Source organism: Mobula hypostoma, chromosome 9, assembly GCF_963921235.1.
Source record: "Mobula hypostoma chromosome 9, sMobHyp1.1, whole genome shotgun sequence".
Taxonomy (NCBI): Eukaryota; Metazoa; Chordata; class Chondrichthyes; order Myliobatiformes; family Myliobatidae; genus Mobula; species Mobula hypostoma.
In genome coordinates, this window is record NC_086105.1 from 148,036,126 (window position 1) to 148,060,795 (window position 24,670).

At 42.7% G+C, this 24,670-nt stretch overlaps 1 protein-coding gene across 1 annotated transcript in view; it reads right to left on the reverse strand.

Annotated features, from left to right (window-relative positions):
* LOC134352157 (uncharacterized protein C16orf52 homolog B) overlaps nucleotides 1-24,670 on the reverse strand; it is a 140,302-nt gene continuing 115,632 nt past the window's right edge. The window contains exon 3 of the mRNA XM_063059413.1: nucleotides 1-6,575. Coding sequence (XP_062915483.1) covers nucleotides 6,391-6,575 — 185 coding nt within the window. The 3' untranslated portion in view covers nucleotides 1-6,390. The remainder of the gene's footprint in view (nucleotides 6,576-24,670) is intronic.

A 24,670-nucleotide genomic window follows, 5' to 3' on the forward strand; every position in this document is an offset into this window, starting at 1 on the left:
GTATACCCAAGGAAAATGAATCTCAGGATTGTATATGGTGACACATATGTACTCTGAGAAGGACTCTTTACAACTCATGTTCTCTGTATTATAAATACATTGTAAGGTATGGTCCTGACCACAGACAGCAATGTGAGAATTTCCACTGCAATATTAGAAAGAAGTTTACCCCCAAGCCTCCAGAGAACATTGTTTAATTGTGACCACACTATCTATTACATTTTATCTTGCACACGCGAGATTCTGCAGATGTTAGAAATCTTGACCAACACACCAAAAATGTTGGAGGAAGTCCTGCTGAAGGGTCTTAGCCTGAAATGTCAATTGCTTATGCAGAAGTCTTGACCAACACACCAAAAATGCTGGAGGAAGTCCTGCTGAAAGGTCTTAGCCCGAAAAGTCAATTGCTTATACAGCTTATTCCTCTCCTTAGATGCTGCCTAACCTGCTGAGTTCCTCATGTCTTGTGGATGTGGGATCTACAATGTGCAGTGTGCAATGGGTGACGGGGTATCGTAGGGTTAGAATAATGCTTTACAGTGCAAGCAATCAAGATTCAATTCCGATGCTGCCTGTAAAGAGTTTGCATGTTCTCTCTGTGGCCGTGTGGGATTCCTCAGGGTGCGCCGGTTTACTCTCACATTCCAAAGACATTTGAGTTAGGGTTAGTAAGTTGTGGACATACTGTGTTGGTACCAGAAGCCTGTCAATACTTTTACACGGCCCCCAGCACTTCCTTGGACTGTGTTAGTCCTTGACACAAAATTGTAAATGTGACAAGTAAAGCAAATCTTTTAAAATCCTCAACCTTAAGAAGAAGTTGAACTTTTAAAAAGGAGATGAAGAGGAATTTCTTTGGTTTGAGAGTGGTGAATATGTGCAGTTTATTGCCACAGATGGGTATGGAGGCCAAGACTTTATGTATATTTGAGGCAGAGGATGATGGATTTTTGATTGGTAAGGACATGAAGGGATATGGGGAGAAGGCAGGGGACTGGGGCTGAAAGTAAAATGGATCAGCCATGATGAAATGGTGGAGCAGACTTGATGGGCCAAATGGCCTAATACTGCTACCATATCTTATGGTCTCATGAACACAGGAAATTCTGCAGAAACTGGAAATCCAGTTAATACACACACAAACCGCTGGAGGAACTCAGCAGGTCAAGCAGCATCAATGGAGAGGAATAAAGAGTTGACACTTCTTCATCAGGACAGTCCCAATGAAGGGTCTTGGCCCAAAATGTCGGCACTTTATTCCTCTCCATAGGTGTTGTTTGAGTTGCCGAGTTCCTCCAGCAGTTTGTGTGTGTAACTGATCTGTATATTGCACCGAGACAATCACCAGTTCCTTTAGTAGACAATCATTTATTTGGATAAACTTGCTCAATAACAAAAATACAAGTGAGGGAAAATTATGTTCTCTTTGTACAGACATATTAACAATGCTTCCTCTGAAATTATTGGATTTAAAAACTGCCGAAACCAATTATAAAACACATTGATATATAACAGGATATTGTGCAGGCTATGCACGAATCCCAAACATCCCTTGTGATTCTATACAATAAGAAAACTACTGGGTTTCTCGGGCAGTTGCAAGCACCGAGGCCTCTCTGTCATCCTTCATTGCCATGTGCTTTGGACAGCATCCGATAGGGTCTGGAAGCCAGGGACAAAATATATGTAAACAATCATACACAGACCGAGAAATAATACAACTCAATTATTGGGTGAAATGTCGGAGGAACAAATGCCATTATTTCAGTGTTTCCTGCAGGTAGAAAACTGACTCCGGTAACATTCACTTTACAAAAATTATGAAAGACATTTGAATTTATGAATTATGTGGACAAAATTAGCAATCTGCCCTAAAACAAAATGCACCAGTTCCAGCAGAAGTAACAGGCGAGAGTGGAGTGGGTTTGTAACTGCACCATAGTGTAATCTAGATGAATTTTATAAAACAAAATTCAGTCCAAAAGCAGCTAAGTTTTCATTTCTTCTTCTGGCAATGCTGTGATCATTTGAAGGTGAGTATGTTGGCAGGAAGGGTGAGGTGGACAGGTAAGCATTTGATGGCTCTGAGCCCTGAACTTGCTGGAGTTTAGAAGAATGACACCTATCAAATATTAAAAGGTCTAGATAGAGTGGGTGTGGAGGATGTTTCCTATAGTGGGAGAGTCTAGGACCAGACGACACAGCCTCAGAACAGAAGGAGAAAGATGAAGAGGAATTTCTTTAGCCATAGGATAGTGAATCTACGGAATTCATTGCTACAGACAGCTCAAAGGTTACGGGCAGAAGGCAGGAGAATGGAGTTGAGAGGGATAATAAATCAGCCATATTGAATGGAAGAGCAGACTTGGTGGGCCGAATGTTTTATGGTCTTATGGCTGGGTCTGTTTTCCCAGGAGTGTTGCGGTGATACTGTGATGACAATATTTATAGCCTTCATTAGCTCCATAACATTGAATTCCTCACTTTCATAGGACAGAAGGAAATGAGCCCAGCACAGGACATCAGAAAGTGACCTCGCTGCAACTATGTTCGCTGCTGTAGGTGGGGGGGGGGGGCAGGGAGGGTGGGGCTGGAGGATGCCACAAGACAAGGGGTCACTATGCAGAATCGATGAATCTACTCACTCCACCCAGAACACTGGCTTTCTTGTCGACTGTTCTCTAGATTGCTCTATTTAGGGAAATGAAAGCATTTCAGCTCACAAAGCATGTGTTATTGCAGAAGTCACAGAAAAATAATGAGACTTATGACTGTAAATTCACACTCCAAAGGCTTGTAACATAATTTACTGCTGTTTTGAAGAACTGTATTACAGAAGGACTGGGTTCTGAGTTTGTAATAGTCTTTAGTTCAAGTTAGTAGCTTTAAAAATTGTTTCTTGATGATCCAAGTGCCCAGACATTAAACTATATTATTATTTATCCCAAGCATTGTCTAGATATAACTGTGCACAGATTTGCAACTTAAACATCCTGTTGTTCAAACCAGTCAAGCCCAGCCATAATTACTGGAAGTTTTATTCTACACTAACAATCTGCCAGAGGAACTCAGCGGGTTGAGCACTGTCTGTGGGAAGAAAGGAATTGTTGACATTCAGTTGAAACCTTGCATCAGGACTGAGCCTGGAGAGAGGAGATGCTGGTGTATGAGGAGAGAGGAGCACTAAGAAAGAATTCTGGGCAGACTGGCGGACTGAGGAGGGGTGGAAGTTGACAGGTAAGCAATGCCAAATAGGGTGGAGTTGGGAGCCTAATTTTATGAAAAGGAGGCAGCAGAATGTTGAGAGGAATAATAATTCAGCCATGATGGAATGGTGGAACAGATTTGTTGGGCCAAATGGCCTAAAGCCTTATGGGAGTGTGGCAAGTGAATGATAGATGAAGGCAGACAAAGAGAGAGAGAGAAGAAAGAGGAAAGGGGATAGTGCAGATGGATCGAGGTTAGGGGAGGAGAGTGTAAAGATGGGAGACAACTGCTGGAAGGAGATAAGCAAGAACACAAAGCGGTCGCAGAGCTGCATTCCAATAAGCAGATGAGAATGGGAACATTAGGGGTGAGGTGCATGGCAGATGGATCCAGATTTTGGGTGGGATATGGGGGGGGAATCCTGTTTGTGAAGTGGGTGGAAGGAAATGAAGAGTATCCTTGGGGTGTTGCTTGTGTCTGATGAGTAGAGTATGAATTGGGGAGCAAGGTATGAGGAGTAACCATTCCGAGGATATTTCTACTTGACCGAGCGTATAGCATTGACCGAGAGAGACCCGCAAATCCGGGTGGCTGAGAGAGTACATCATGAACAGAAGGGAGGGATGAGGGCAGGTGGGAGAAACATGCCGAAAGACAGACAGGGAATGAATACATTTGACCACAAGGATACTGCAGTCCCCAGTGGGCTCAGCGGCTGAGCTAACATAAGAGCACGAGAGTGTAGAATGATGGATGTGGGTTCAATTTCAGCAGTTACAACAAATTTGGATAACTACATGGATGGGAGGGGTATGGAAGGCTTGGATCCAAATGTAGGTCAACGAGACTATGCAGATTAAAAGTTTGACATGGACTAGATGGGCTGAATGGCCTGTTTCTGTGCTGCAATGTTCTATGAATTCTATGAGACAAACCAACCTGCTTTACATTCAAGAAAGCCTGAAGTGTTACAGTATGCCGATAACATTGCAGGTTCAATAGAACTCCTGTCACAGTGCAATAATCTTCTTCAAATTTAGCAGAAATCTCAAACTTTTGGTGCATAATGGTGGATTTTCTCAATTTTAAAAATTCAGCTGCAATTCTAACTCCCATTCTGTGTACCCATCCAACTTTCAAAGAATAGTCCCCTTGGTTCTCTGCTTCCCTCTGTTTGAACACTCCCCCACAGTCCAGAGGACCCAGCAGCCTGTGCCCTGCCCAGTGAAATTAAGGAAAATGCTGAGGTATAAGATTGCTTTTAAACACAATCATTTCTTAATGCACTAATTTTTCCTACATCCATACCGTAAAAGGCAGTGCACACAGACCTGTGGAAATTGCTAACGATTTAACTCCCTGCAGCCAAACCCCTGACATCCCACCTGATTCGCTCTATACTCTTTGTTCACTCAGTGTTCACAGACACCTCAACTGACATGTTAGCTAACACCAGACCACCATCTTTCTGTCAGCCACCCGTGGGGACAGACGGGCGACTGGAGAGGCGTGCCCAGGGAGAGCTCAGCCTTGACCAACTCTCCTGATTAGTGTGGAAAGGCACACAGCACAACTCCTAATGTGATACTCTAGTATTGGAGAAAGAAACACTCTGTGTCACTGGGAAGAGCAAGCTTCCTACTAGTGACACACAAATCAGTAAAGCCCTGCTGCTCAAGTTTAACACTGGGGTCAGATTAGCAGTGCACGGTAACACTGTGATTAACAAGATAAACTGTAGAACTACCATTCGATGACGTATATTTACTGCAAAGCTGATTGTATACATTCTTCTGCCTGTTTAAGTCAGACAGCACTGAGTTAACTCAACATCAGTGAACACTACATTCACTGAGTCAGGACATCCTCTTGCGATTAGCTTAAAGCAACATACACCTTGTTGCCTCTTACTTTGAGCTATGGAAAATGACAGCCTGCCGTGAGACACAGTGGAATCTTCTAATATTAAAGGACCTGAAGGTGCAGAATGGACACGGGTCCCTCTCTCTCACACTCACTCACACAGACACAGCAGGTGAAGCTACATCGGTATCAATGGGGAACTTAAGACAGTCACAGCCAGAACGCAAACTAAGATTTTGCAAACAAAAGTATCAAGTTTTAAGTGGTGGAGTGTTTAAAGGGACATGTCACAATCTTATTTTTCTTCTCATACTGTATACAAATAACTTAATAAAGATATTTTTCCTATTAGTTAAGCTTAGTCAACCTTTAAAAAACAATTGCAACCAGCTAAGTTTTGACATGATGGTATTGTGTAAAAGCACGATGTTAGGGTCGGATGCTACAAATAATTAACAGGACAAAGCAGAAAGAATGAGGTAACTGAGGGCTTTCCACCTCAAAGTAACAGCGACTCTAATCATTTCTACTTTCACATAATAGTGTCTTCCAGTAAAGCAACCAACTGGCCAGAGTTGCATCCATGATGTAATGCATCAGCCAACAGAAATAGGGAAAAGGAGTTTCTTCTAAATATTATTAAAAAAAATAATATATTTGGCTTTAATATCCAGCAGGGATAATTTTCCAAGTTTGTTTTATACAGACTAGAATGCAACCTTTGATCTATAGGCTTCATAACACCGGGCCCCAGTCAGACTGGTGCTCCAGAGAGTCCAGACCCTGGGGTCAAATCCATTTTGGTATCGCTTTAAGTAGTGTAGCGTTTCCCCAGCGCCCCCCCCCCGTCGACTGAATGGTTTCTCATCCATGAAATGCAGTGTTCTGCGTCTCACCAGTGAGGCCTGCCCCACTGAATTTACCTCCTCACCGCCAGCGCAAACGGAGTCTCTTTCTAAAGAGCGAAAATGAGAGATAATGGATTCCAACATCTGGAGCCAATGCAAACAGTGATGGGTGTAGTGTTAATGGCGGGGAGAGAGCTGGGCCTTTATCACTCCTCAGTGAAGTAGTTCCCTCAAATGCTTTTTCCCAGAAGAACCCCATCCTTCTCCACAAAGCAGCAGTTTGCTGGCTAGTTTTCGAGTCTCATGGGAGAGGAAACGTTCTTCTTTATCTCCAAAGTGCATAGTGACAAGAACTAATCCACCCTCGACAGCGGGAGTTGCTCGAACAGTCCCTGGCTGCAGAAAGCAACATGGGTACGATAACCGGGTCTTCTCAAATGACGAAAAACCAGGCAGGGCATTTCCCAATTCCTCACCCAGGGAGACAAACCTTCCCAGCGAACAGAAGTCCCACGATTGTGAAGAAGATGGATAAGACAAAAAGCACGTACGATGACCCAACCTGGGTGTTATTGGGCAGCTTGTATGGCTGGCCACCAACCTCGTTGATGTAAAATCCAATTGGAAAGATGAGGGCTGCCATGCAGAATAGGATCACTGTCAGAGGGCGAGAAGAAAGAACACCAATTAGAATGATGCATCAAGTACATTGACATTCATTCCAATGTAACTTATAGTCAGTTATACAGTATCAAAACAGGCCTTTCGGCCCATTATCCCACTTACCAACACTTGGCCCATTGCCTGCTGTACCTCAGATTTAACAATGGATAATGGACTGGATACTGCATCACTCAACCTCACTCACCCCAACACTGAACTGTTCCTACAACCTATGGACTCACTTTCAAGGACTTTTTAACTCATGTCCTTGATATTTATTGCTTATTATTATTATTATTTTGTGTTTTGCCCGACGCCGGCCCCCCTAGGCCTGAGTCGATGTAGTAGTAGTTTGTGTTCTTCTTCCTTTTTGTATTTGCAGTTAGATGCCTTTTGCACATTGGGTGTTTGTCAGTCTTCTTGAGTATTTTTTCATTGATTCCATTGTGTTTCTTTGTATTTACTGTGATTGGCCACAAGAAAATGAATCTCAGGGATGTACATGGTGACGTATATGTGCTTTGTTAATAGATTTACTTTGAACTTTGGAGCCAGGCTCTATCTTGACAAAAACATTGTGCACCTGGAAATTCTGCACAATGGTGCCTGAATGTTTGTGCAAATGCCAAGAATGTGTCCAGTCTCTACGAAGATGCGCATTATTCCCCAGAACTCTACTGAGCCAAATTTAACCAGGTTGTATTTAATCACGTTTTTAAAAATATTGGATTTAAAAAATCAGATTGGCTTATTATAACCCAACATGATGTTTTCACAAGTAAATGGAAATATAAAAAAAATGTAGATGCTTGAAATCCGAAATAAAATCAGAAAATGCTGTAAACACATCTTCTGTGGAGAGAGAAGCAGATTTTGAAGTTTCAGGTTGGAAACTATTCTGAATTATAGAATGCAAGTAATTCTTTGACCTTTCCATGCTCTGTCCATCTTGTTCTCCTACCTTCTGCCCTCTTTTCCATCCAAAGTAATTATCAAAGAATATATATCACCATATACTACCTTGAGATTCATTTTCTTGCAAGCATTTACAGAAAAAAAAACAGAAATTATGAAAATAAACAACCAATGTGCATAAGAAGTGTGCAAATAATAAACAATACTGAGAACACATGACATAAAGAGACATTGAAAGTCAGCCTGTAGGTTGTGGAACCCATTCAGAGTTTAGGTGAGTGAAGTTATTTACACTGATTCAGGAGCACGAAGGTTGTAAAGTAAAAACTGTTCCTGAATCTGGTGGTGTGGGACCCAAGGCTTCTGTACCTCCTGCCAGATGGTAGTAGCAAGAAGAGAACATGGCCTGGATGGTGGAACTTCTTGATGAAGGATGCTGCTTTCTTGTGGCACTATTCAATAGTGGGGAGGGCTTTGCTTGCGAACGACCAGGCTGTATTCACCATTTTGTGTAGTCTTTTCCATTTCTCGGCATTGGTGTTTCCGTATCAGGCCATATTGCAACCAGTTAGGATACTCTCAACTGTGCATCTATACAAGTTTGCCAAAGTTTTTGGTGATATACCAAATCTATGCAAACTTTCTAAGAAAGTAGGGGCACTGTCATGCCTTTCTTGTGAGGACACTAATGTGCTGGACCCAGGACAGATCCTCTGATATGACACCAAGGAATTGAAAGTTACTGATCCTCTTCACCTGTGATCCTCCAATGGAGGACTGGCTCATGGACCTTTGGCTTCTTTCTTCTGTAGTCCATAATCAGCTATTTGGTTTCGTCCTAATCTTTCCACCCATCCACCTTTGCCAGTGCCTCCTCCATCTGAGCACTCAGTCCTAACAAAGCATTTTTAGATATTAGCTGTTCCACTTTCCACAGATGCTGCCTGACTTGCCAAGAGTTTGCACGACCAAATTGCACTTTTGGTGAAGGCACACCACAGGTTAAACACGATGCCTGCAAAAGTGCCCAAAGATTTCATTGTGGTTAGGATTTAAGCCAACAAGATCTGAATGGAAAATTTTCCATCTCCCACATAATTAAGATTGGTTCATTAAGAAGAGATGTACAGGCGTGACATTGTATTGTGATAAGTGAATGAGGAGGATCAAATCAGAACCATTCTGGGTCCCAGCACAGCTGTTACACATGATCCCAGTTTACAGTCCAAAGTTATACAAAGGCTGCATTTTTTTAAAAACTCTGCACAGCAAATTCTGCTCAACCCAATTTGAAGTGATGCATGGTGCATTTGAAGTCAGCTTTGTTTGTGTTTAAAGGGAACACACATGGCCCACAGATGTTGCCTTATTTATACAAGCCCATTGTGCCAAGATACATCTGATCTGGTACTGAAGCAAACAGCCGATGCTGGAACTCTGGACAAAAACGTACAAGGCTGGAAATACTCACCTGCCTGGGCAGCACCAGTGGCTAAAGAAAGATTTTAGGTCAATGATTACTACTTTAGGCCAAGAAGTGCTAACAGTTTTTAGAACAAGTTACCTCCACAAGTTAATGATACAGTTCTATATAACTCTGGTCAGACCACATTTGGAATATTTTATTCAGTTCTGGTTACCTCTTTACAGGAAGGATGTGGAGGCTTTAGATTTGGGTACAGAGGCGATTTACCAGGATGCTGCCTGGATTAAAGAGCATGTCTTATGAGAATAAGTTGAGTGAGATAGGGCTTTTCTCTTTAGAGCGAAGGAAAATAAGAGGTGACTTGACAGAGGAGTACAAGATTATAAGGCAGAGATCGAGTGGACAGCCAGAGACCTTGTCCAAAGGTGAAATTGGCTAATATAACTTAAAGTTAATTGGAGAAAAGCATGGTGGAGATGTCAGAGATAGGTTTGCTTTTTACACAGAGAATGGTGGGTGCATGGAACTTGCCGCCAGGGGTGTTGGTAGAAATAGATATATTAGGGCCAATTAGGTTAATTGTCCTGTGATTAGATGAGAGTTAAATCACATGCTATGTTGGTGCTGGAATGTGTGCTGACACTTGTGGGCTGCCCTCAGCACATCATTAGGAGTGTTGGTTGTTAACACAATTCACATGAATCTGAAAATCCTGCGTGCATTTACCCTATCTCTACACCTCCTAATTTAGTATGCAACATTCTCTTTTTTTATTTCTCTTACACACTTACTGTCCCATCATTATAGAAACCCCTGAAAATGCTAGTGTTGGGTCTCAAATCCTCCAGGGTACTACAGGCGACAGAAGTCTTGGTAGCTTTCACACTCCATCATCCCACCCTCCCCTGCCCGGGACCTGCTGAACCATACCAAACACCACATTTTCCACATATATCAGCAAGTCATCTAAAACTCTGATAAACTTCTCTAGATGCACAATGCAGAGTATCCTGACTGGTTGCATCACAGCCTAGTATGGAATCATCGATGCCCAGAAATGGAAAAGGAATCAAAATGGTGGATACAGCCCTGTCCATCACAGGCAAAGCCCTCGACAGTGAGCACATTTAAATGGAGCGCTGCCACAAGAAAGCAGAATCCATCAAAGACCCTCACCATCCAGACCATGACCTCTTCTTGCTACTACCATGCTCACACTACCAGGTTCAGGAACAGTTATTACCCCTCAACGATCAGTCACAGACAACTTCTCATCTCAATGTTGAACTGACTCTACCCCCTACAGACTCATTTTCAAGAATTCTACAAATCATGTTCTCAGTATTATTTTTTATTATTTGTACCAATTGTTTTCTTTTGCAAATTGATTATCAACCTTTTATGTATAGTTTTTTTGTAAATTGTGCTGTATTTCTTTATTTTCCTGTGAATGCATACAAGCTGATATACAAGTACTTTGATAATCAATTGACTGACATAACAGACACATTGTGATGTACCATCAGTGACATTAACACTGCCCTCTTTAAAGTGTACGCTCAGTATTCTGAAGGAAGTTTACTGGCTTTGCTGTGACTTGACATCAAAAGAATTCCCAAGTTCTGGTATTGCAAATCAGGAATTTAAGATTCCACAGACTTTGGAGAAAACACTGTTACTGGACTATGGACAACAGCTACGGGAACACAACTACTTTTAAAACTATCAGACTCTGATGTTACATGCAGGGAATGAAGCCTTGAAAACTAAAAAACATGTGTTGGAGAAATCCGAAAAGTGTACATTAGGTCTCTCAGTCAGTTGCACATTAGAATAAAAGACAAAGCAAAAAGAAAACAATAAAACTAGAAAATAATGAGGGGTATGGATAGAATCAAACTATATCTGTGGAAAACAACATTTCAGAACTTGAAAAAGGTAGAAACTAAAACAGGTTTTAAGATTACGGATGATACAAAGATAGGCAGCAGGGCAAGTAATGCTGAGGAAGTGGGAGGTCGACAGAAGAACTGAGATTAGGAGAAACGGTAAAGTGGCAGATGGAATACAGTGTAGGGAAGGGTAAAGTCATGCACTTTGGTACAAAGAATAAAAGTATAGACTTATTTTTAAACGGGGAGTGAATTCAGAAATCAGAGGTGTAAAGGGACTAGAGAGTCCTCGTGCAGGATTTGGTAAAGATTAACTTGCAGGTTGAGTCAATGGTGAGGAAGGCAAATGAAACGTTAGCATTTGTTTTGAGGGGACTAGAATATTAAAGCAAGGATGTAATGCTGAGGCTTTATAGGGCATTGGTCAGACTGCATCTGGAGTATTGTAAGCAGTTTTGGGTCCCTCATCTGAAAAGATATGTGCTGGCATTGGAAAGGGTCCAGAGGATATTTATGACAATGAACCCTGGAATGAAAGGGTTAATATATCTGAGCCTGTACTAGCTGCAGTTTAAATGAATGGGGGTGGGGAGAATCTCACTGAAACCTATCCAATATTGAAAGGCGTAGGTAAAGGGGACGCAGATATGTTTCCAATAATGGGAGAGTCTAGGACCATAGGGCACAGCCTCAGAACAGAAGGATGCCCCGTTAGAACAGAGATTAGGAGGAATTTCTTTAGCCAGAATGGTGAATCTGTGGAATTCATTGCCACACATGGCTGTGGAGGCCAAGTCATTAGGTATATTTAAAGTGGAGGTTGAGAGATTCGTGATTAGTCATGGCATTGAAGGTTACAGGGAGAAGGTAGAAGAATGGGGTTGAGTGGTATAGTAAATCGTCTGTGATGGAATGACAGAGCAGACTCAATGGGATGAACGGCATAATTCTGCTCCTATTTCCTATGGATAGTTTCAAAAGCTCACACATTCTAGATGGAGATACAGGGAAATGCTCCTCATATAGCCCTGAATGCTTGGAATTCTCTGTTCCTGTATAGGCAGAGATGGTGAATATGCTTAAGATGCAGATTAACATATTAAAACCAAAGGGGAATTAGGGTTATGAGAAAAGAGGAAGGAAGTGGCATTGAGCTAAAGATTTCAATGAATAGTGGAACAGGCTTTAAGGGGATACTGATCAACTCCAGAGTCTTACGGTCAAAGCAAGCATTGAAGATGGACCTTGTAAAATTGAAAGAATCAGAATCAGAATTAGGTTTATCATCACCGGCACATGACGTGAAATTTGTTAACTTAACAGCAGCAGTTCAATGCAATACATAATCAAGCAGAGAAAAGATAAATAAAATAATAATAATAATAAATAAAAAAGTAAATCAATTACGTATGTTGAATAGACTTTTTAAAAAACGTGCAAAAACAGAAATACTGTATATTAAAAAAAAAGTGAGGTAGTGTCCAAAGATTCAATATCCATTTAGGAATCGGATGGCAGAGGGGAAAAAGCTGTTCCTGAATCGCTGAGTGTGTGCCTTCAGGCTTCTGTACCTCCTACCTGATGGTAACAGTGAGAAAAGGTGTACAAGATGATGAGAGGCTTTTCCCAGGGCTGAAATGGCTAGCACGAGAGGGCACAGTTTTAAGGTACTTGGAAGTAGGTACAGAGGAGATGTCAGGAGTAAGTTTTTTTTAATGAAAAGAGTGGTGAGTGCGTGGAATGGGCTGCCGGCAACCGTAGTGGAGGCGGATACGATAAGGTCTTTTAAGAGACTCCTGGATAGGTACATGGATCTTAGAAAAATAGAGAGCTATGGGTAACCCTTGATAATTTCTAAGGTAAGGATATGTTTGGCACAGCTTTGTGGGCTGAAGGGCCTGTATTGTGCTGTAGGTTTTCTACGTTTCTAAAAGGGCATGCCCTGGGTGCTGGAGGTCCTTAATAATGGATGCTGCCTTTCTGAGACAACACTCTTTGAAGATGTCCTGGGTACTTTTGTAGGCTAGTACCCAAGATGGACCTGACTAGATTTACAACCTTCTGCAGCTTTTTTCGGTTCTGTGCAGTGCCAAATCTCTTCAAACTCCGAATAAATTATAGCCGCTGTCTTGCCTTATTTATAACTACATCGGTATGTTGGGACGAGGATAGATCCTCAGAGATCTTAACACCCAAGAACTTGAAATTGTTCACTCTCTCCACTTCTGATCCCTCTATGAGGATTGGTACTTGTTACTATTTCTTATTCTTCCTGAAGTCCACAATCAGCTATTTCATCTTACTGACGTTGAGTGCCAGGTTGTTGCTGCGGCACCATTCCACTAGTTGGCAAATCTCACTCCTGTACACCCTCTCTTCACCACCTGAGATTCTAGCAACAATTCTATCCTCAGTAAATTTATAGATGGCCTTAGATGCTTGGAGGGTGGAATCCGTATGCTGACCCTGGATGCTTGGAGGGTAGAATCTGAACGCTGAAAACCTCCAGAGGCAAATGACTCAGGCAACACACATCAAAGTTGCTGGTGAACGCAGCAGGCCAAGCAGCATCTATAGGAAGAGGCGCAGTCGACGTTTCAGGCCGAGACCCTTCGTCAGGACTAACTGAAGGAAGAGTGAGTAAGGGATTTGAAGGCAAATGACTGTTGTCTCTTTGAGAGATAATGGCCTGATGGTAGAATGTGGTCCAGAGGGAGATTTGAGGTATCAGAGAGCTGCTGTTTAACCACTGCAAGGTATTGGTCAGTTTGTCAAACCACAGCAGCACGGCCTTGTCAGCAGGTTTGATGATAACTGTGGCAAGTAGAGAGTGCTCTAAGCTCAGAGGGACAGTTTAATGGTAATGGTTCTTTTCTTTCAGATGCTGATAGAACTGGCTGCTCTGCCTTGATACTGCATACATTTTCATATTTCCCAGTTAAAGTCAATAACTTGAAATGTTCAAAATTAGTTTATTAGTCACATGTACATCAATACACAATGCGTTAACGACCAACAGAGTCCGAAGGTGTGGCTGGGGGTCAGCCCATGAGTGTCACTATGCTTCTGGCAGCAACGTAGCATGAACACAACTTACTAATCCTAACCCATATGTCTTTGAAATGTAGGAGGAAAGTGGAGCAGCCAGAGAGAATTCACACTGTCACAGGAGGTACATACAAACCCCTAACAGAAAGCAGCAGGAATTGGGAGTTGAACTACAAATTGAAACGTTGCCCTAATAGGAGCAGGCATAATTTTAAGGTGACTGGAGGGAAGTATGGGGGGGGTAGTGTCTGATGTTAGTTTGAATGGTGGTTGCGTGGAATGTGCTACTAGGGGTGGTTACAGAGGCAGATTTATTAGGGAGGTATAAGAGACTCTCGGATAGGCACATGGATGATAGAAAAATGGAGAGTTATGTAGGTGGGAAGTGTTAATTGATCTTGGAGTAGGTTATAAGATTGTGAGCTGAAGGGCCTATATTGTTCTATGTTCTCTGTTTAACTGCTACACTACCGTGCTGCCTTATTTCTCCCCAACTTCTGCCTAACATGTCAAGTACTTTCCACATTTTCCTGTGTTTATTTCCAATTGCCAGCATCTGCTCTGTTTTGCTTTTGGATAATAAATGCATTTTTTGTTCTGTCCAGTGTTGTATCTCCTTGATCCTGTTAACTATCCTCCCTCCCCACATACAGAGGAAGTGGAGGCTGTAGCACGCATCGACACAAAGCACCTATTTAGACCAAAGTTAGTTCCAAAGACTGCAGTGGAAACCACAGCCAAGTTAGGCTGAAGGAATCATTGTTAGTAAACCCACGTAAATTCTTCTGGGATTTTACAATGAAAATCTTCGATTCTAAATGAAATATGGCAAAGTGCTACAGATGCTGGAAATCTGAAATTAATAAAAAAAGTACTGCAGATACTTAGCAAAATCTCCCTGGATGTGCAGAGATGGACAATTTACACTTCAGGCTAATCATCGAGACAATAATTGTTTCAATTATTAAACTGATGAAGGGCCTTGGCTCAAAACATTAACTGTTTCTTCCTCTCCACAGATGCCGCTTGACCAGCTGAGTTATTTATTTCTATTTATTTATTGATACAGCACAGAAAAGGCCTTTCCAGCCCTTTGAGCTGCGCTGCCCAGCAACCCACCTATTTAACCCTAGCCTAATCACAGGAAAAATTACAATGACCAAACAACATTGCAGTCAGGTTTCATTTTAGAAGCTAATCCAGTAAATGCCAATTTACAGAGGAATAAGGAACTGCAAATGCCAGAATCTGGAGCAAAAACCAAACTGCTGGAGGGGTCAGGCACCAATTGTCTAGTAAATAGATGGTCAATGCTCTGGGATGTGAATCAGTCATGTCAGGGGAATCAAGGGCTGCAAATCACAAACACGAGATTCTACTGAGACCCTTCTTCAAGTCCTGCAGAAGTCTAGCATTTTGTGAACGAAGCACTGCAATCAGAGCCCTCAGCAGCGTTAAGGACGCCTCCCATCCATCCCACAATCTTTTTGACCTCTACCGTCAGGCAGAAGGTACCACAATATAAGAATAAGTGCTGTAGGCTGGGTAACAGGTTCCTCCCCTAGGCTGAGAGACTCCTGAACACCCTACCAACACCCAGTACACATTTATATATGACAATGGCAGTAGTATTATACTGTTGCATAGTTAACTATATGTTGCTTAGGCACTACATCGACAGAGTTTTTAATCCGTTAATATTATTCTATATGCTGTATGTGATATATGTACTGAGTTTTACACCATGGTCCCAGAGGAATGATGTTTTGTTTAAATGTATACATGTGTGCAGTTGAATGACAATAAACTTGACCTTGAAACTGGGGAAGAGAAAGGGACACTGTGAGTGTAATGGGAGACAACCAGTAGGAAGCAATGAGAGGGAGAAGTAGGCGAGAGGTTGTAGGTGATCCCCTGCCAAAGCCAAGCTATAAGAGTGGCACCTTGTATTCTGTCGACAACCCAATAGTATGAACATGAATGTTCCAAGTGACCCCACACTGCCATGCTTCTTTCCCTTTCTTTCCAGTGTGTGCCCCATCGTAGTTTCATTACCCCCTCCTACAACTGATTCCACCTGTCCATCATCCCTCACTCATCCACTTCCACTTCACACCTTCCACAGATATTAGATTCTGCACCCATAGCCCCAATTCTATTTACCATCTACCAGTCTCTGTCCCTACGTTCACTCCGTGCTCTCCCACCTGCCCTTTTCCCTCTTCATCTGTCTGTCACTCACCATCTGGATTGAATCCTGGAATTGAGTTTAGGAGCTGAGAGGTAACGTTGCAGCTATATAGGACCCTGGTCAGACCCCACTTGGAGTACTGTGCTCAGTTCTGGTCACCTCACTACAGGAAGGATGTGGAAAGCACAGAAAGGGTGCAGAGGAGATTTACAAGGATGTTGCCTGGATTGGGGAGCATGCCTTATGAGAATAGGTTGAGTGAACTCAGCCTTTTCTCCTTGAAGCGATGGAGGATGAGAGGTGACCTGGTAGAGGTGTACAAGATGATGAGAGGCATTGATCATGTGGACGGTCAGAGGCTTCGTCCCTGTGCTGAAAAGGCTGCCACAAGAGGACACAGGTTTAAGGTGCTGGGGAGTAGGTACAGAGGAGATGTCAGGAGTAAGTTTTTTTTATGCAGAGAGTGGTGAGTGCGTGGAATGGGCTGCCAGCAATGGTGGTGGAGGTGGATACGACAGGTCTTTTAAGAGACTTTTGGATAGGTACATGGAGCTTAGAAAAATAGAGGGCTATGGGTGAGCCTAGTAACTTCTAAGGTAGGGACATGTTCGGCACAACTCTGTGGGCCGAAGGGCTTGTATTGTGCTGTCAGTTTTCTATGTTTCTATCTCCCATCATCAAGGACCCCCACCATCCAGGTCATGCTCTGTTCTTGTTACTGCCATCAGGAAGGTGATACAGGAATCTCAGGATCCACACTACCAGGTTCAGGAACAGTTATTACCCCTCAACCATCAAGCTCCAGAACCAGACAGGATAACTCCACTCAGCTTCACTTGAACAGTTCCCACAACCTATGGACTTACTTTTGAGGACTCTTCCTCTCGTGTTCTCAATACTTATTGCTGATTTATTTATTATTGTTTTTCATTTTGTATTTGCAGTTTTTTTGCACATTGGTTATATGTCCATTCTGTTGGTCTTTCATTGAGTTAATTGTGTTTCTTTTATTTACCATGTATGCCCATAAGAAAGCAAATCTTAGGTGACATATGTACTTTGATATTAAATTTACTTTGTACTTCGTACCTCCTGACTCCATCTGCACAACATCATTCCCCCCCCCAAACTTGGTTCCACCCCTCCATGCTGGCTATTCCCCACACCCCAAGCTCTCAGCCCCCGGGGTGGGGTCTTGACACAAAATGAAAATGTTGACCATCTGTCTGTGTCTACAGCTACTGCCTGACTCACAGAATTCCTCCAGTCGTTAGGGATTTTAAGGATTAGCTTTATTTGTCATATGCACATCAAAACTTACAGTGAAATGCATTGTTTGTGACAACGATCAACACAGTTGAAGGATGTGCTGGGAACAGCCTGCGAGTGCCACCACACTTATGGCACCAAGATGGCATGCCCACAACTTATACCCATACTGAAACTGGCCCCTGGAGGAAACCCACACGGTTACAGGGAGACAGCAGTGGGAGTTGAACCGGGAGTGAAAGGCATCAAGGTTGTGATAGAGTTGGTAACTAGTGCAAGGTGAGGCAGCGGCTAACAGTCTGGGTGAAGGACAGAATGCCACAGCTCCAAATCATCAAAGGTTCAATCCAAGCAGGTAACCAAATAAGAGTCTGAACTCAGGATGCCAGTTAGTGCTGGTCAAAGGCTAGAACTAGAGCTCATGGGTTAAGGATGAAAGGTGAAATAATTAAGCGGAAGCTGAAGGGGAACTTCTTCATTCAGGTGGAAGCAGAAGTGTGGATTGAGCTGCCAGAAGTGGTAGATGCGTGTTCGGTTTCAACATTTAAGAGAAGTTTGGATAACTGTATGGATGAAAGGGGTATGATCCACATGTGGGTCACAGATAGATGGGCTAAAAGGTCTGCTTCTGTGCTCTAAGTGGCATTGTTTCACTTACATTCCAGCTCATCCCATCAGTCTCCTGCTGTCAGATAGGGCAGAAAGAATTAGAGCTTTTAGGAGGAACAGAGGAAGGCAGAAGAATGGGGGTTGAGAGGGATAATAATTCAACCATGATTAAATGGGATAGCAGATCTGTGGGCCAAATGACCTAATTCTGCTCCTAGTATGTCTTATGGCCTTAAAATGAGGAAGAGTCAGCCATTTATATGACCCTTCTAATAACCAGGGGGTGCTGCAGTCATCAGTATGACGAAGAATGAATGGGTGGAGAAACAGGTCCTGAAAAATGTCTTTTGATCAAAGTTAAAATAGGTTGAAGTCAGCGACTAGGGGGTAGGGTGCTAGTCTTGCTTCTGACATTTGTTTCAAGATCCACTGACAGCCCCCACAGCCTAGCAGAGTCCCAGAGCACCTGGAAGGAGCACACAGAATCAGAGTATCACATCTCAAGGCAGCAAGGTCTTGTGATAGTGAGACAAAGCTCCTTTTCATCTATGAGGGCTTGCAGCCAGATCCTTTCTGTCATATCGAGTTCTCTCGTGGAACTTGAATTGCACCAGCAAGGGCCTGAATGTGAAAGTAAACAAGGGCACAAAACAAAGCTGAGTTTCAGTTACAGATGATCTGGCCAAACCTTGGAAAGGGGAGATGCCAAACTTCAAAGGCTTGGAAACAGGTACATCACCCTGTATTCTGCTTCGTCCAATCACCCTCAGCACCACTCCTTAAATATACTCAGCCAAAGATCAACAACAACCATAATATGCATCAACTTTAATATAGGAACACTCCGAAGATGAGTTTTTATTTAGAGATACAGCACAGTAATAGGTTCTTCCAGTCGACCCAATTCAAAATTTGAAAGTTTGAAGTAAATTTATTATTGAAATACAGATATGTCACCATATACCTCCTTGAAGTTCATCTTCTTGAAATACACCCATGTGATTGATTAACCTATCAATTGGAATGCCTATGGAATGTGGGAGGAAACCCGAGTAGCCAGTGGAAACCCATGTGATCATGGGGAGAATGTACCAATTCCTTACAGAGGCAGAATTGAACCGATTGCTAGCGCTAACCACTACGCCACCGCACCACTCAATCTTTAGTAGGTTAACCAAAGATAGTTGGATACAGGCGGTGATGAGCTGCCTTCTTGAACCACCTTGGTGAAGATGATGGTCGTCAATTGTGTCCAATGTTGACGATTGTTCTTATGCAGCTCAGGGTTCTGGCTGTTAGGGTGTATTCTGGAGTTAGGGTATACAGCAAAAATTAATTTCAACAGCAAGAGTCTTCCTGGAGCTGCAGACTGGTGTTGATCACCTGAAATATCTGTATATGCATGAATGTAGCGAGAGGGACTATCAGGATTAAAGTTCATTTTGGGTGTCTGGACTGTGGGTGTGAAAATGGAGGTGTTTGAAAATTTATGTAATTCAAAGAAAGCATTATGGATATATTGTAACTATAGAATTTTCCTGCTGTTACCTTTGATCTTTAGCATATAAAAATGTTATGTAATATTGGATCAGGCAGGCCTCTTCTTCCAAGAGTGTCTCGAGTACGTTTGCGGTGCTGAATAAAGACTTGTATATCACCAGCTTCAGTGTCTCCTGGTGACTTCATTCACAGTCACCATCAAATAAAAAGAGACACTGTAGCTTTCGTTTGGGTTGCAGCATTACTGACGTGGTCTCCAATATTCATGAGGCTCAGAAAAAGTGCACAGAACAAAATTTAAACGTTCATAACTATTTTCATAGATCTACCCAAAGCACGGTGGATGCTACTGTCAAAGGCAGGATGCCATTACAGATTTGTCAACTTCATTTGTCTCTTTCACAACAAAATGACTGGCCTTGTCTGTTAAACTGAGAAGCTTCAGAGCTATTCAACATTTCAAACGGTGTGGAACAAGAGTGTGTGTTGGCCTCTGTGCTCTTTAACCTATTCCACACATGCATGCTGAACCATGCAGTCAGAGACCATGAACAGGGAGTGTATCTGAAGGACAGGCTTGATGGATCACTCCTTCACCTGTGTCTTCTGAATGCCAAGTCAAAGACGATTGAGGAGCTCATCCTTAAATTGCTTGGGGAAGATCAACCCACAATAAACACAAGAGATTTGGCAGACACTGGAAATTCAATACACATAATCCTGGAGGAACTCAGCAGGTCAGGCAGCATCTATGGAAAAGTTAAATAGTTGGCGTTTTGGGCTTAGACCCTCATAGTCATACTTTATTGATCCCGGGGGAAATTGGTTTTCGTTCAGGACTCTACAATGTTGCTGGGAAGTTCTAGGATTTAGTCTAGGTGATGATGGAACTGCAATAAATGGATAGCTATTTGTAGGTGGGGAAGTTCCCACAACTCTCTACCTTGAGCTTAGTATCAGAGAACCTGGGTCTGAAAAGCACAGTAAGAGTGTGAGGTGAGTAACCAAGACCATAAGACATAGGAGCAGAATTAGGCCATACAGCCCATCTAGTCTGTTCCACTATACAATCATGGCTGATTTATTATCCCTCTCAACCCCATTCTCCTGACTTTCCCCCGCAACTTTTGATGACCTGACTAATCAATTAACTATCAACTTCCGTGTTAAATATACCCAATGTCTTGGCCTCCAGAGCCACCTATGGTAATGAATTTCACAGATTCACCACCCTCTGGCTAAAGCAATTCCTCATCCCTGCTCTAAAGGACATGCTCGTAGTCGGAGGTTGTGCCTTCTTGCCCTAGACTCCCCAGCTATATAAGACACATCCTCTAAGCATTCACTCTATCTGGGCCTTTCAATGCTTGGGAGGTTTCAATGAGATCTTCCCCACCCCCATTCTTTTAATCTCCAGCAGGTCTCCTCTACATCACAGGGTGGGTGTGCACGGACCTCCATAAGGCACCACAGTAGTGTTGGGATTAGTGCAATGCCGTTACAGCTTGGGGCAGCATTCAGAGTTCAGTTCTGGCACCGCCTGTAAGGAGTTTGTATGTCCTCTCAGTTTTCTCCCACATTTCAAAGACATACTGGTTAATAGGTTAAAAAGATGGGTTGCTGGATAGTGTGGTTTGTTGGGCTGGAAGGACTTGTTCCGCACTGTATCTCTAAATAAAAAATTAGGCCACAAGGACTTCAAGGTGCCTGAACTTCAATTCCCAATTCAAACTTCATTCCTAAGTCTGTGTCACTGGCTTCTAACACAAAATCTTGAAGAACAATCTTATCTTCTGTTAAGACACATTATAACCCATTGAGCTAAAACATTCCCAGGTTAATCAGCCTTCACCATGCTCTCTCAGCCAGTACTACCATCACATGTGTTATTTAGTCTCTTGGTTCTTCATCTTGTTAGAGACATTCTTTTCATTTTCCACAACCTTACCCTTCATCTTCAACTGAAATCATGCCCATTTTCTAACTATTCCCAATTCCAACGGCAGGTCATCAAACTGAAATGATAACTCTGTTTTCCACTCCACAGATACTTCCTGACTTGGTGAGTATTTGCAGTATTTTGTAATCTCAGATCAGGTAGCTCTTCATCTGCCTAAGTACAGATGCTCAATGAAAATTAGCTTTATCCATCTATCCTTCCTTCTATCTATCTAGAGCAGGAGTACTCAACCTTTTGGCCATGGACCCTTACCATTAACTGAGGAGTCTGTGGACCACACTGCCCAGCAACCCAACTATTTAACCCTAGCCTAATCACAGGACAATCTACAATCACCAATTAACCCAGTACGTCTTTGGACTGTGGGAGGAAAATGGAACACCCAGCAGTCACAGGGAGAATGTACAAACACCTTACAGACAGTGCTGGAATTGTATTCCAAAGTCCAGTGCTCTGAGCTGTAATAGCGTCACACCAACTACCACACTACTATGGTAACTCATCACAAATACATCACAACATGTGGTGAAATGTGTTGTTTGCATCAAATCAAGTAAGTGAGGATTGTACTGGGCAGCCTGCAAATGTCACCACACCTACAGCACCAACACAATGTGCCAGCTACTTATTAATACTAACCCCTATGTCTTTGGAATGTGAGAAGAAACTGGAGTTGCCCGAGGGAACACACGTGGTTATGAAAAAAATCTACCAGGCAGTGACAGGAACTGAAACCCAGTCAGTGATCAATGGTGCTGTTAAAGCAATGTGCTAACAACAATGCTACCTTGTTGCCCCAGATACTGCCTGGTTGTAGCTCACTCTCCCATCCCACCTTCAATCTCACAAGGAAAAGTACATCTTTCTCACCCATATTCCTCTTTTCGCTGCCTCAATCAGGAAGGAAGTACAGGAGCCTCAGGAACCACGCCAACATAGAAACATAGAAAATAGGTGCAGGAGTAGGCCATTCGGCCCTTCGAGCCTGCACCGCCATTCAGTACGATCATGGCTGATCATCCAACTCAGAACCCTGTACCAGCTTTCTCTCCATACCCCCTGATCCCTTTAGCCACAAGGGCCATATCCTGTGGCAGAGAATTCCACAGATTCACCACTCTTTGTGTGAAGAAGTTTTTCCTCATCTCGGTCCTAAAAGGCTTCCCCATTATCCTTAAACTGTGATCCCTCATTCTGGACTTCCTCAACATCGGGAACAACCTGCCTGCATCTAGCCTGTCCAATCCTTTTAGAATTTTATACGTTTCAATAAGATCCCCCTTCAATCTTCTAAATTCCAGTGAGTATAAGCCTAGTCGATCCAGTCTTTCCTCTTACGAAAGTCCTGCCATCCCAGGAATCAATCTGGTGAACCTTCTTTGTACTCCCTCTATGGCAAGAATGTCTTTCCTCAGATTAGGGGACCAAAACTGCACGCAATACTCCAGGTGTGGTCTCACCAAGGCCTCGTACAACTGCAGTAGAACCTCCCTGCTCCTGTACTCGAATCCTCTTGCTATGAATGCCAACATACCATTCGCCTTTTTCACTGCCTGCTGTACCTGCATGCCCACTTTCAATGACTGGTGTACAATGACACCCAGGTCTCGTTGCACCTCCCCTTTTCCTAATTGGCCACCATTCAGATAATAATCTGTTTTCCTGTTCTTGCCACCAAAGTGGATAACCTCACATTTAAAAGTTGCTGGTGAACACAGCAGGCCAGGCAGCATCTCTAGGAAGAGATGCAGTCGACCTCACATTTATCCACATTAAATTGCATCTGCCATGAATTTGCCCACTCACCTAACCTATCCAAGTCACCCTGCATCCTCTTAGCATCCTCCTCACAGCTAACACTGCCGCCCAGCTTCGTGTCATCTGCAAACTTGGAGATGCTGCGTCTAAACCAGATTCAGGAACAGTTATGATCAATCAAACATTAGGATCCTGTACCAGAGGTGATAACTTCACTCACCTCAACTCTGAACTGTTCACATAACCTATGGACTCACTTTCAAGGACTCTATATCTCGTGTTCCCAATATTAATTGCTTATTGAATTATTATTATTTTGCTTTTTTTTTTGTTGTTTCTTTTTATCAACTGTGAATGCCCACATGAAACCAAATGTCAGGATTGTATATGGTGACATACAATGTACTTAAATAATAAATTTACTCTGAACTGTCCCATTCCCAAAGGAACCTAGGACAAGCATGAATACAGAGGATGTTAAGGGTATGGGCTACCAAACAGTGCGGAACTAATAAGGACCTTTAGAATGCCTCATGAGGAACCAAGTGAGAAAAGGCCACAGAATTTGGAGAGATTATAGTTAAACAGACCGAAAACTGGCATCAGTGTTGGAAACGTAACACAATCACAACTGAACATTATTCAAGTCAGCATGGGCTCCAATTGACCCAACCTTCAATATCTAATATTCAGCCACCAAGTGAATGGGATGAATTCTCACAGGAGGATTTGTTTACATGGATAAACATGGATCACTTGGTGTGAAATATAAATGCATAACAGGAGATTCAACGAGGAACTGAATTATCCTGCAGTGTAATGATAACCACAAACGCTTGCTCTCAAGCTGGGAATAGATTATCCAGAGGTAGCTTGCAGTGGTCTGCACTCAGAGAACACCGACTACCCTTTTTCTACCCTTAGCTAAAAATGTTAAAGATTAGTTTTATTTATCACAATTACATTGAAACAGAGTGAAATGAGCCATTTGCATCAAATGAGTGAGGATTCTGTTGGGCACAGCTGGCAAGTGTCACCAAGCCTTCAACGCCAACATAACTTACAAAACTCACTAACCCCAACCTGTGCGTCTTTAGAATGTGGCAGGAAACTGGAGCACTAGGTGGAAACCCACATGGTCATGAGGAGAACGTACAGACAGTGGCATTATGCTAACTGCTCCACTATCGTGCTGTCACCATAGTTTTCTATGAATCAGCAATGCCATCAGACCCCATAATTCCATAAATTTCTCTGATATTATGGAAATATCTTCCATCTGCCTCTCCACTTTGACATTCTGTCCATATTAACCATCAATACTGTAAGACCTGAAACGGAGTTTCAACTGCTCAAGTTTGATGAAGTTGTGAGGGTTAGGGGTGGGATTTCATTACCCCTCTTACAAAACTCACAGCTTAAACTTAAGTTTGCAGAACTATTAAACAACGTCCATTGTCCAAATTCCAGCAGGCTGATAATTCCTAGCCTTGGAGGTTCACGGGCCTGCCTTCACTTCTT